The following is a 12988-nucleotide window of genomic DNA, read 5'->3' on the forward strand; positions in this document are numbered from 1 at the left end:
GTCCTAGCTCAAAATGTGTGCTCAGAAGAGGCCTTTCCTGACCATCCAATCTAAAAAGCCTCCCAGCCACTCTCTCCTATCACCCAATCTTAAGTCTCTGCATAGCACTTACCTTTTTATGTTTAGTGTAAGCTCTGCAAGACTTCATCTATCTTGTTCCCCCATCTAGAATGGTCCCTGTCACATAATAGGTGCATGATAAAAATGTGTGGAAAGAATGAATGGGGACTTCCCTGGTGGCGCAGTGGTTAAGAATCCGCCTGCCAATGCAGGGGACATGGGTTCGAGCCCTGGTCCAGGAAGATCCCTCATGCTGCGGAGCAACTAAGCCCGTGTGCCACAACTACTGAGCCTGCGTTCTAGAGCCCGTGAGCCATGACTACTGAGCCAGTATGCTGCAAATACTGAAGCCTGAGCACCTAGAGCCCGTGCTCCGCAACGAGAAGCCACTGCAATGAGAAGCCCGCGCACCGCAATGAAGAGTAGCCCCCGCTCGCCATAACTAGAGAAAGCCCGTGTGCAGCAACGAAGACCCAACACGGCCAAAAATAAATAAAATAAATAAATTTATTTTAAAAAAAAAGAATGAATGGATGAAAGGCATCATGATACTTATTCAATAATGCAAGTCTAAACCAGGAATGACAATTATTTACAAGAGATCAAAGAGAATGGGCTCTCCCAGCTTGCCACCTGAAAGCTCAATTTACATTTTGACTTATGGTCTGGTTCCAATTAAACAACAGATTTAGCATCTATTTACCTAAGTGCCAAGGAAAGGGACTCATCATAAAAATTCACCTGCTTAGCTCACAGGTGTTCTTGGCTTTCTTCTTCTCTAGGCATTCAGCAATAAATCATTCCAATAATGTTTCTATAATGCTTAGGGGAAAAACAAAAATTTTAAAAATTACACCAACTTCTGTGATATGGCAAAAATGTTTATTAAAATCTTTTTTTTTTTTCCCCCAAGTATGAACTTTATTGGAAGGAGTCCTTCGAATTCACTCTCTCATCCTGGACAAACAAGCTAACAAGTACTATATACAGAATATAAAGCAGTAGTAAATTAGTCCACATAGTAGCACAGTGAAAAAAATGGGTCTTTTCTGGAACTCAGATCATTCAAAGTGGCAACTCAGGTGATCTAAGAAACCAATTATATTCTCATGGTTTTCCTTCTGGTTCAAGATCTGAAGAGTTAGGTTACCACCACCTGTTTTAAGAGGTAGAATATACGCTTTCGAGTAGTCCACCATTTACCAGTCAGCCTGGCCTCGGGAGATTCTCATACCTCAGCCCATCTGCCTTAGGTGATGGCCAGAAGATCTCTATGCCCCAGGCAGCAAAGCTTCCTGCTCGTCTCTACTTAAGATCCATGAACCGGATATCCATAATGAGAAGGAAGTTCTTAGGCAGTGGGCGGGGGGCTGGAGAGAGAACAGTAAACACCTGATGCTCTAGGTCCACACTGGTCACCACGATGAAGCCGGCCACACTGGTCTCTGAAAGGTTCTCCTCTGTGCCCTCAGCAGAGCTGACACTCAGGAGGTGGTGCACCATGTCTCGGCCAGGGCTGACGGGCACTAGCTTGAGCTGATTGTCCTCCTGAGACATGCCCAGAGGCAGACAGGAGTCTGGGATGGTGGGTGCCCCAACTTTGTAGATTTTCACATCTGAAAATTTGACATTGAAGGCGTGGGGATAGAAACAACCCCGGAATCCATAGAAATACTCACGGATACGCTCATCCCTACATTCCCGCCGGAAGTCCTTGGAGCGCTCAACCACGCCCCCGGATTTAGGGAGCAGCACGGTGCGTACAAAGTGAGGTAGGTCCCGTTTCAGTTCATTGTACAGTCGTTCTTGATCCAGAACCACAACTACGTCCACCTCAAAGGCAGAGGCTGCATGCACCAGTGCCTGGTAACCAGAGCCCTTGACCCAGCCACAGGTGTTAATGACACAGCCACTCACAGAGGCCCTTCGGTTCACTTCACACCTTTGGTTGAACACATCTGCTAAACGAGATGTAATCTGCAGAAGAAAGGATCGAGGTGAGGGAAAAAAAAAAACCCACAGAAACAAACCAACCCACAGCTCTTTTAGCCTTCTTTAGAATAAGTGGAATTAGATATAAAAAAATGGACATTCTTAATGGCTGTGGTTGTGACCCCATAACATGGATTTAATTTTTATTTTATGTTGCTTCTTCTGTCTCTTGTGTTTCATGTCCTAAGTAGAAATTTAATAAATCACTTAAGAACAGGTCCATAGAAACGTGTACCAATCTGAGGTTGACTTATTTTTGAAACCGTCTTTTCCAAAATCATGTGGCAATAATACCAGCTGAGAGGGAGCAAAGAATTTTAACTGGCAAACTTCTGCACAGCTTCCAACCCTGACAGCAGCCCTTCCCTCCACCCCACCTTGGCCCTGGCTCTGACCTTATTATAAAGCTTGATGTTGGTGCCAGGAGTGGTGGAGCCAAAATGATACACCAGAGGGGCCTGGATAGAGAATCCCTCTTCAACATCTGCTGGCCGCTCAATGTAGAGGGCCCCCATGGTACCAGGGATGGACACAGAGCCCTGGCCCACATCCAACTCCACGTAAGTGGGCCGGCGGCCCAAACGCACTGCGTAGTTGAGCAGCAGACGGCACACTGTGGACTTGCCCACATCAGTGGGGCCCACTACCATCACCCGGGGCCCTCGCTCTTCTTCCTTCTCCGCCTGCCTCCGCATCTGCTCCAAGGCTGTATGAGTGTTGAGATAAAGCAACATAGGGGTGTCCTTGGAGACATAAGCCACCTCGGTGCGGCCACTGAGCTGTAGAGAACAGCCATGCCAAGTGAAAACAGCCACCTTGGCACCAGCATCAAAGGTGAATTTCTTGTTTCGGGTCAGCTCTGTGCCAAAGATTTCTGCCATGCCAGCGAGCAGCTCCAACTGAACTGACTGAGATGCCTCCACCTCAAAGCGAAGTTCTGTTTCTCGCTCTAGTTCAAATTTAGTGGTTGGCTTCTTGTCATCATTGGCCTCCTCTCCCATCTTTTTTGTGTGGCTGCTGTGCCTAGAACACAAATATCAGATCAAAACAGAAGTCAGGACTCACTTCAAAATCCTCCAGTGGACGTTTCTCCTTACCTTGCTTCATACTTCTTCTTACCTCCGATCACCATCTGTCTCACTATATATTTGTTTATTGTCTGTCTATCCTCACTAGGACGTAAGGGGGGGTATTTTTGTTTGCTGCTCTAACTCTAGTACCTAGAATACAGCTTGACAACCCAAAGGCACCTCTATAAAAACACCCAGTGAATACATGACTCGGAGTAAGAAAACGGTATCTACAGTTTGAAAGACTTGATTACATCACCTTCATCGCCCTACTGGGATACTCCAGACTTAAAAAGGCAATAGATGCCCAATCCCTAACCCTCTCAGTCAACAAGAAAGGGAACCAGCAATCCGGATGCAAAGCAGAGAATACCGGCTTCGGACTCAAAACAGCAATAAGAAAACAGCTCAGCAACCACTGGCAGTGTCTTTAGACAAATAAAATCACTTAACTTCTCTGTACCTTTTCCTCAGCTGTCAACTGGAGGAACTTACACTTCCTCACACAAAGTGTTGCTCTGGGGATTAACAGCGATTGCTGGAGTGGGGGAAAAAAATCACTACATAAACTAGAAAACGCCGAGGAACAGCGAAGAATCATCTCCGATCCCGGATCGCAGCTCTAGGTCCAGCATCTGTCCCAGCCTCCCCAGGCACCGAAATCTGCCCAGGCTCCAAGGAAGCGACGGTTGCGTTCCTGAGCTTATTATCTTACCTGTACAGCCAAGAGCCCAAACTTGTAAACCAAAAAGCCCTCACTAATTAGGACCTAAGCCTAACAGCTTGCCTCGCTCGCCTAGACCCACGCCGGAAACTCAGGCGTTTCCGCACTTGCGCAGTGGAGAAGCCGCGGCCGCGCGATGCCCCCTGTGATATGTAGTTGTGCCAGAACAGCCGCGAGCGATCGAGCTCGCGCAGCCGCTCGGCTTTCTGGGACTTGTAGTTAATGGATTGTTTTTGATCGTGACGTCAAAGGTGGGCGGGCGGCGGCCGTCATTGTTCGCGAAGCCCGGGGGCGGGCGGAGGAGGAGGAGTGGCGGTTACGCCCCCGCGCGGGGCGGGCACCAGCAGAGGGGGCCAACGGTCGCTGAGACGCGGCGGTCAGGGCCTCTCGCCACAGTACTCTCGCTCACCTGCCATCCGGGAAGGGGTAGGGCGGCGGGATGGGAAGGGGACTCGCTGGTCTAGGTCCCACGATCGCCTGGAAACGGGGAAATTAGCAGAACCGCATTTGGATACGAGGAAACCAAGGGGTAGGGAAAGTGGAGGAAAACAGCTTATCAGAGAGTAACCTGGACTGTCATCCCCAACCCGACACAATGTTTGCCCCCTAGAGAGCATTTAAAAAAATTTTTTTAAATAAACGAATAGAAGTCCAAGAATTTCTTCCAGTTACTCTGCAAGTCAATCATTACCCAACAACCTCTCTCCTATTGAGCGGGGAGTTTTGTTGGGGACTCTGTTTCCCGCCCTAAATCCCTGACAGTTATACAAGGTCAGTCATTTAACCCCACAAGCAACAGGTTAGGCCACGTCTTTAAGCTTGATGCGTTTGGACTTTGGAATCTTGTATTCTTTGGGCAAATCACAGACTTAAACACTCTGAGACCCAGTTTTTTGACTGTGAACTAGCGATAACAGTACCCAACCTCTTCAAGTCGTTTTGAAGACTGCATAGGATGATGTATGTAAAGTACTAAGCCCAATGCCTGTAACATAGAAAGCATCTGATGTTAGCTCTTAAGTTATTGTAAGTTGAGGAGGGGAAGCTATAACGATGCCATCTATCTGTAGTTTACATTTTTCAAAGCCCTTTCAGGTATCCTCTTTCACAGCCACCAGTAAAGTCAGCGTTATCATCTTCAATTTCAGGTGAGGTAGGAGACTAAGGTAGGTGAAGCGATTTGCCCAAGCTAGTACTCAAACCCAAGATTTTGGAGTTTGAGTGCCGTTATAATAATAGCAAATGCATAGTGCCAGATGCTACACAGTGTTCTATGGGCATTACAGGTATAAATCCATTAAATCCTCACAAGAATCCTGTGAAGTACACACTGTAATTGTCATCCCTGCTTTAGAGATGAGTACTTTTTTCAGTCCAGCTCACAGGGTTAATCTGAGTACAAAAGCCTGGTAAGATTTTCTGGGTTGCCTTTTTCCGGCTGGCCCCATTTTACCATTCCCTTCCTAAGAGTGCCTTCCTCACGTCTCACTTCTTTTAATTATTTTGGCAGCACCGGGTCTCAGTTACAGGACGCGGGATCTTCGTTGTGACATGCGGGCTCTTAGCTGGGGCATGCGTGCAGGATCTAGGTCCCCGGCCATGGACCAAACGAGGGCCCCCTTCACTGGGAGCACAGGGCCCTACCCACTGGACCACCAGGGAAGTCCCTCACTTCTCACTTCTCACAGTACTTTTTCTTTGGTGGTTTGCTTTAATTATTTAATTCATTCACCACGCCTCTATTAGTTCTCCAGGGAACTACCACGTATCCCCTAATCTTTCACCATTCTTCAAAAATTCAATTCTAGTCTTCCCTTTGCAAAATTCTCTCCCTTAGGGAGCTCATCCTCTCCTGTTTCCGTGCAGTCTATCTCCCAGATTTGTTTCTTTGCCTCTCCCTTGAGGCAATTTCTCCCAGTTATCTGAAGGTCATCTTAATTTGGGTATTGTATAGCCATCTCAAGCTGACTTTAGGGAGAAGAAACCCCTCCCCCTCCTTTGGACTGCTCTCCATTTTGCTTCTTAAACAGAGTCAGGGCAGAACATTGAAAGCATCTATGCTTCCCTACACTCTCCTTCCTCACTTTCAATCTTTCACCAAGCACTCCTGTCATCTCCACCCCACCCCCAAATAATACTGTCCTCACGTGTCTTGTTTATTCTCCTCTCCAGCTAAATCCTTGATAATTTTCTTCCTGAGTTCATTTAAATTAAGTGGCATCCTTTTTTGCTTCCACATTTCAAACCTTGCCCTAAAAAACTACTCACCTTCCTTTTCCCACTTCCCACTGTTTTCCTCAACAAATGCCTCCTCCACTGACATTTCCCTTCTCATCTGTTGCCCAGGCAAGAATATTTCCCTCTTTCTTTACTCAGTTCTCTCAATTCCAAACCTCTGGTAACGTCACTCAAGATACCCACACTGTGTTTTCAGAATTTACCTTAAACCCCAGAATCTTCCCTGATTAAATATTCAGAATTCCTTTCACTTTTTCAGACCCAGCTAGCAGTGCCTCCCATGAACCTTATTTCCCTACCTTAACTTTTCCCCCTCCTTGCTTGTGAAAAGTACTTTGTTTTCTGAATGTTAGCCTTGGTTAGAAGTGGGAGTTTTTATCTTAGAGGGTTATATTGTGTCCACCTGCTTTAGCAGCTTGCCCAGGGCAACACTCCATGAGAAATATTCTGGGTCAACTGAAATATAACTGGAAACCGATACAAAAATAGCAAGAAAGATGTTAAATTCTTCATCAGACATAAATCTGGCATGTGTCTCTTGAGCTATCAGAATTTAATAGTAAATCTGCTCTGGGTTTAGGGGTATTAAGTTGAGAACATTGTTTTGAAATGACAGTAACTATGGTTTACTAAGTGCCTATCACATGCCAGGCATTTTTTAGGTGTTTACACGTTGTCTCGCTTTACTTCACGTCTCCATGGGGTAAACGTTATTAGCTTCATTTAGCAGAAGAGCAAAACAGGGGCACGAAGTTTATCAGTAACTCACCCAGTGGTGTCTGGTAAGTGTATTGGCAGAGCCGGGATTCCAGCTCAGGTCCCTCTGAGACCAAAGCCAGACACTTGGACAACATCTGAAGATGCAACTCAACGGCTGTTTTGTGAGCATCTTCTGTATGCAGAGTTCTGTGCTAGGCATCACAGTCCTGGGATGCAGAGAGGAGTTTCCCAGAGGACCTGCCTCAGAAAGTTTATAGCCCAGTAGAGAATCTTATGTAACGTGGGTGTAGCACAAGTAATTTGGAGGTAGGTGATAAGACGTTCCTGCCTGTGAGATGTCATATTTGGTCTATGACTCCTTCGGGGGTATTCAGCTGGAGGCTTTGAGGCTTGGAAGTGCCTAGTACAAGCTTGGGGGCACTCTATGCCATATGTGACAATTACTGTGTCTTTCTTTTCCCTGCGTCAAGGCTGGTACCAGAGCTGACATGGGAGATGTATCATCTAGAATGTGCGTGCACGCTCCTGACTCTGCACCCGTCTCTCACTGTCACCCGCCTAGCCACCACCTTTCCTCCAGTCCTGCCACCCGTACTGTACGCCATCCTTGCCCAGCCCTGTCCTTCCCCCAGGTTCTTGCAGTCTCCTTGGCCACACCGCCTTCCTCCAGAGCAGCCAGCCTCTCCTCTTGCCCCCGCCCCTCCCGTCCCGCCCCTCTGCTCCCATCCCTCTGCATCACTCCCCCAGCCCCATCCCTCAATGCCTGCGCGCTCCCTTCCTCCCAACCCTCCTCCTGTGTCTCCCAGCCCTGCTCTGACGTGGGAGGTGAGGGGGGTGGGGGATGGATGACTCACAGTGTTATGATGCAGTTCCACAACATACAGCTACATTCACCCACAGCCCGAGGTACAGACGGGAGACAACCTCTGGCCCCTTAGCAGCTGGCCAGCTTTGCAGCCCCAGTCTTGAGCCCCTAACTACCCTCCCCCCGCCCCCATCCCCTTCCCCATTGAAGGAGCGGAAGGAGAAGAGAGAAGAGTGAGCAGAGAGATTGAGAGAGAGAGAGAGAGAGAGAGAGAGAGAGAGATAGACGGAGATCTCTGGAGCAGACCTCAAGGTGAGGGGGCAGCCCTTCTCCAAATGAATCTTTTTCCCTTTGCAAATTTCCTCCTTCTGCTGCGTGTTGCTTTCTCCCCTTTGCAAAAGCATTATTCATCCACCCTTTGTCCTCCCTTCCCCCTCCCCGCTGCCTCCGCGCCTCTCTCAGCTCCTTCATCCCTCTCCAAGCTCTGACGGTTCCCGCACTTATTTCCCGGCAACTCTGGCTGCAGCATCAGGCATCACTGTTTATTGTTTTGCTGCTGGTGCAGACCCCCAAAGCCCGCCCTGGGAGCCGGCTGCGCTGCTAATTATTCGGACCCTACCCTACTAAGGAATGCCAGCCCGGAGGGGGCCGAAGCCTCAGAGCAGATGAGAAAATCCTTTGTGAGCAGGTGTCCCCCTCCCTTTTTGTTCCCCTAAGAGGCACGGGATTCGCACCTGTTTCCTGGAGCCTCCGCCTCGGCGCCTCTGCCGTCAGCGCTGGTTGCTCGGCATCCCCCTCCCCCAGCCCTCCCTCTCCCCCACCTCCCACGGTCCAGCCCCATCTCACTTGGGGGAGCATCCTCTCCACCGCACTCCGCTTGCCTTTGTTTTTTTCCCAGTCATTTGCTCTACTCGCTTCTCTCGGTAATCTGAGATGGGGAGAGAAGTGACCCCTCCTCCCCTCCCGTGAGTGACTCTCCGGCCTTCTGTGCAGCCTCTCCTGGGCTGGATGGGGAAGCAGGGGAGAGAGAGGGAGGGAGGCGTGCTGGAGGCTGGGGAAGGAGTCTGAGAGCTAGGACCCGGCCCCCTCCCCAGGCCCCTCGAAGGTGTGTTAGTTGGAGCGCGTCAGAGGGGAGCCTGCAGGCAAAGTTGAAGGCAGCCCTGTGAAGTGGAGGCTGAAGAGTGTTCTGCTGGTGAGGAAGGCCCGTTTCCTAGAGCCAGAGCCCAGTGTCACCCTCAGCACAGCCCACGGTGTCTTCCTGGGCCCCAGCAGGGGGAGAAGACCTGAATCTGAAGATGGTCTCTGCCAGGGGGTCTTTGTAGAGAGAGTGCCTGGCGGCCCCAGGAAGCACTGGAACAGCAGGGGTGCTGGCGGCCACCGCAGAGGACAGGATGAGAGCCCGTCGCCCTGGCTTGCTCAGTCCCACTGCCTCTGCTCTGCCTAGTGGCCTAGCATTGCCAAAGCACCCAGCTGGCATCTCGGAACCAGACTTGGGCTGAACCGTCCACCACGGGCTTGAAGGCCCCATGAAGGAGGGAGAAGACAGCCGCTCACTTGCTTATCAGAACCAACAGGGGACACCTCCCTCGTTATCCAGCACCCTCAGCCATTCTGGGTCTGGAGTCTGGGCATCTTCCTCAAAATTCTTAATCAGGACCCAGCAATTATTTTATCTCATGTCACCCACAGAGTCACTGCTGTTTGTCCTGCCCTTAGGAGAAGGTGAAGAGAAACATCCTCTGCCTTGGGCCCCAAAGCGCGGGTTTTGAAAATAAGGGCCTCCACTTTTGCTGCCCGTCTTAGACGCTGCTCCACCCTACAGACACAGCTCAGGAGCGCTGGCCTCCCCGACACAGTCCCCGTTGCCCATTGGTTCCAGCTGTCAGATGCGCCCGAAGGAAAGAGAGTTTCTCTCCTAGGCTGGGTGCCCAAGTCCTTAACCGAGGGCTGAGGCAGCCATTACAGAGGGCAGGAAAGAGAGACCGAGGGCCTCAGAGGCTGAGAAGACAAGCCCAGTGTTGCTTCTGGGCCAGAATGAGTGGACCAAGGTGCAAGACCGGGCAGCAGCCACGTCTGAGGTCTTTGGTACCCGATGAGACATCCATCAAGTTCTAGTTCCCAGAATGCAGGACTCCAGCCCCAGAAGAGGGCTGGAGCAGAGTGTGTGTACCTGCCTGCCTGCTCTCCTTCCCTTTCTCATCACGCCCCTCCCTCCCACACAAAATGTGTGATGGACCAATTATATTGCAAACGGAGGCCATGAGAAAGAAGAACTGCCAGGCATCCCCAACTTTTTAAAGGCTCTGAGCTCCGGAGACACAGAGCCTACCAGTGCATGTGGGACGCAGATCCTCAAAAAAGAACTGAAAACCAAGGAAAGAACGCTTGCAAATGACGTTGCTCACATGGCAGCGCTGGTGCCGGCGGGCTGCTCTCGGTGGAAAATGGTGGAGGCTGCTCCCGCCCCAGGAGGGAGAGACACCACCTCCTGGGCTAGAGGCCTGGATCCGCTGCCAGGCTTGCCAGAGCAGACTGTCATCCAGGGGACAGGGAGACACAGTGCGACCGGACGCTGAGGAGGGTTGCTGGCGATGTGGGGGGAAGTAGGGGTGGAGGTGAGCGGAGCCCCATCTTCTCCATCCCCGCAGGAGGGGCTCCTCACGTGGTCTCGGCTCTCCTGATGCACCTTCCCCTCTTCCCAGGTGACTTCCATTTCTATCTGGTTCACGTCTGGGGGGGCCCTGGCCGGGCAGCCCCCCCACATCTCTCCTGCCCTGAAACACGGCTCTAGCCAACCTGCTCCGCTGCTTCACCTGCGACCGTCTGTGTGGGAGCTGCACGGCACCAGCCCCTCCTGCCCGCCAGGGCATCGTCCTCCAGCCCGTCATGCCCAGCTGCGACCCTGGCCCGGCCCCTGCCTGCCTCCCCACCAAGACTTTCCGCAGCTACCTGCCCCGCTGCCACCGCACCTACAGCTGCGTCCACTGCCGCGCACACCTGGCCAAACACGATGAGCTTATTTCCAAGGTACGCCAAGTGGGGGCCTGCCACTCCCCTCCGCTCTCCCCCCAGGGTAGTCCAAACATCACCTAGGCGTGAGGCAACGAAGTCCAGCCTCCCTCCTCCGCGTCCCGGGGTGACTCAGGGCAAGGGTAACCCTGGGGTCAAGGGCTACCCAGTAGTCACTGTCTGTCCTATGTCTCCACAGTCCTTCCAAGGGAGCCATGGCCGAGCCTACCTGTTTAACTCCGTGTGAGTCTCCCTCTCTCCTTGTGCATGTGTGCTTGTGTTGTGAATAATTTTCCTCTGGGAGAAACAGGGTGAGCCATCTGAAGGCGGCTTTGCACCTGCTGCCTTTGCCTCTCCTTTTGCGAAGTGGTTCAGGAACTCAGTCTACAGTTCTTCTGCGGGGAATCCCAGCACCGGAAGAAAAAGGCCCAGGCACTAGCCAGAAAAGGGTGGATTGCTGAGGGCAGGGGCTTCCATTTGGAGGGTTAAGCTCTCTCCAGATGGAAGGTCCTTTGGGCTGTTCGGGGTCTAGGCTGACAGAGCGACCCCACCGGGTCCTGGGTCCTTCCTGTTTCCTGAGACAGGGTCAACGTGGGCTGCGGGCCAGCTGAGCAGCGTCTCCTGCTCACGGGGCTCCACTCGGTAGCTGATATCTTCTGCGAGAGCTGCAAAACCACCCTCGGCTGGAAATATGTAAGTACCGGGGGGACAGGGCCACCCTCTGAAGTGGAGTCTCCGTGGCCCTCCAAGCCCCGGTGCCCACATGTTAGGTCTTTGCATGATCCAGAGGGGAGAGGGAGCTAGTAGTGGGTTGGACTGGGTGGGGGGTAGCGGGGTTGGGGATCAGGGGTAACACAGGTGGCAGCAGGAGTGCCTGGGAGGGAACTGCTCTGTCCTGCGTTCACGGCTTCCCCTCCATCAGGAACAAGCTTTTGAGACGAGCCAGAAGTACAAAGAAGGGAAGTACATCATTGAAATGTCACACATGGTGAAGGACAACGGCTGGGACTGAGGGGCTCCGGCAGGCTGTGCCCTTCCTCCGCATGCCCCACCCTCCCCACCCCTGTCCCCTGGCCCTGCCAAGCGTCCATACCAGCATGAGTACTGCCCCACCCCTGGGGGGAACCCGGCTCCCACCACCCCCTCCCCCGCCTCCACCTCGCCACTCCCAGGCCCCTTTGGAACGGGGCCCTGGGGTACCCCAGGGGTGTTGAAGGCTCAGGAGTGGGCAGCAGCCAGGGAGACAGACTGTGGGGCCTTCTAGCCCCAAGGTCCTGAAAATTGAGGGGATGGCGGGGCGTAGACTCAGGCAGAGAGGACCATGGGAGGAATCGGTGTTTGCTCCACCTCTGTGAATGAACAGAGGACCAACTTTGAGTCATGGGACTGGTAGATCCTAGGCCACAGAAGAGCAGGTGGGAAAAGGCTTGAGATGGAGTGAAATTTTGGCCTCAGACACCGGGAGATCCCGGAGTCTCTAAGGGTGAAGTTTCCCACCCCTGTGTGAAGAAGCAAGGATTCGTTGGGGGTGGAAATCCCAAATCCCAGGCCCCGGGTAATAAAAGAATCGCAGGGGTTTCCATTTCACTCCACTTGTTTATCTTGGCACTGAAGAGGCACTTCCAAGTATCTGACCCTTGCGTGGGGTAGGGAGAGTTGCCCTGGAACAGCCTCACCCCCAGCGGGCAGATTCCAGAGCAAGCAGGCGTTGTAGGTGTTCTCCGAGGCCCAGCCACTGCTCCCTGGCACCCAGTCCCTTGGGGGGAAGGCGGGAAATCAGTGCTACGGGGCCAGGCTTCCTCATGGCTGCCACCAGCGAACGAAACTTTTGTATGATACATAAAGTGTTTGAGTCTATTTTTAATAAAAAGGGGAAAGCAACTGTGAGGGACTCGGTCCTCTGACTTTTCTTCCTCGTGCAAGTACTGTACCAGTCACATAACACCCCCATCCCAGGCCTGTCCCTTCACACCACTAGGGGGCAGCAGTTGCTTCGTCAATGGCAAGACACCAGGGGATGGAGATTCAGGTGAGGTTTTGCTTATAAGAGATGGCTTTTGTGAGTGGTATTCCAGCTGGAGTATCCAAAACAGCTCCTGTCTTTTGGAGCCCTTGACAAGTGAATCTGCTTTTGCCTGGTTCGGGCACCTGGAAAAGGTTTATTCCAGAACAAGGGTTTTCTTGGGTCCCATTGCCTTTCAGCCTGGCTCTGGAATGTTTTGGTCGGCTCATGGCCACACTTAAAGCTAAAAGGAAAATCGATCAGCCAAGGTGCTGCCTTAGCAGCTGATACAAAGTGGAACAAAATAGCTCAAAACTGCAGCATCAATGCAACCATGTGACGCAAGTGCAATTTTTGGCAGTGATGTG

General features: G+C 51.9%; 2 protein-coding genes across 6 annotated transcripts; one reads left to right on the plus strand and one right to left on the minus strand.

Moving 5' to 3' along the window:
• Positions 1–546: 546 nt before the first annotated feature.
• On the minus strand, positions 547–8661 carry CLP1 (cleavage factor polyribonucleotide kinase subunit 1). Of its 4 annotated transcripts, none has more exons than XM_060303185.1 (3): positions 8456–8661; positions 2448–3075; positions 547–2037 (listed from the first exon to the last, which is right to left on the minus strand). In XM_060303185.1, the coding sequence occupies exons 1-3, from the start codon at positions 8509–8511 to the stop codon at positions 1366–1368; spliced, it is 1356 nt and encodes a 451-aa protein (XP_060159168.1). In that variant the 5' UTR covers positions 8512–8661; the 3' UTR covers positions 547–1365. The 4 variants fall into 4 exon arrangements, with proteins under 4 accessions (XP_060159168.1, XP_060159169.1, XP_030720229.1 ...); XM_060303186.1 differs by lacking the exon at positions 8456–8661 and adding an exon at positions 8344–8383; XM_030864369.2 differs by lacking the exon at positions 8456–8661 and adding an exon at positions 3838–3951.
• On the plus strand, positions 7688–12505 carry YPEL4 (yippee like 4). Of its 2 annotated transcripts, none has more exons than XM_030864370.2 (5): positions 7688–7921; positions 10312–10636; positions 10818–10861; positions 11203–11311; positions 11541–12505. In XM_030864370.2, exons 2-5 carry the CDS (start codon positions 10496–10498, stop codon positions 11628–11630), a joined length of 384 nt encoding a protein of 127 aa, XP_030720230.1. In that variant the 5' UTR covers positions 7688–7921; positions 10312–10495; the 3' UTR covers positions 11631–12505. The 2 variants fall into 2 exon arrangements, with proteins under 2 accessions (XP_030720230.1, XP_060159170.1); XM_060303187.1 differs by lacking the exon at positions 7688–7921 and adding an exon at positions 8462–10224.
• Positions 12506–12988: the final 483 nt, after the last annotated feature.

The sequence above is a fragment of the Globicephala melas genome, chromosome 8 (assembly GCF_963455315.2).
Source record: "Globicephala melas chromosome 8, mGloMel1.2, whole genome shotgun sequence".
Classification (NCBI taxonomy): domain Eukaryota; kingdom Metazoa; phylum Chordata; class Mammalia; order Artiodactyla; family Delphinidae; genus Globicephala; species Globicephala melas.

Bases quoted from the DNA above. Each gene is read 5' to 3' on its own strand.
- YPEL4 (XM_030864370.2), top strand. From the start codon at position 10,496: ATGCCCAGCTGCGACCCTGGCCCGGCCCCTGCCTGCCTCCCCACCAAG. The intron at 10,637-10,817 runs GTACGCCAAGTG...ATGTCTCCACAG, and splicing joins ACGATGAGCTTATTTCCAAG to TCCTTCCAAGGGAGCCATGG. The intron at 11,312-11,540 runs GTAAGTACCGGG...CCCCTCCATCAG, and splicing joins CCACCCTCGGCTGGAAATAT to GAACAAGCTTTTGAGACGAG.
- CLP1 (XM_060303185.1), bottom strand. From the start codon at position 8,511: ATGACTGGGAAAAAAACAAAGGCAAGCGGAGTGCGGTGGAGAGGATGC. The intron at 3,076-8,455 runs GTGAGATGGGGC...TTTGTGTTCTAG, and splicing joins TGGAGAGGATGCTCCCCCAA to GCACAGCAGCCACACAAAAA. The intron at 2,038-2,447 runs GTCAGAGCCAGG...TTTCTTCTGCAG, and splicing joins ACATCAAGCTTTATAATAAG to ATTACATCTCGTTTAGCAGA.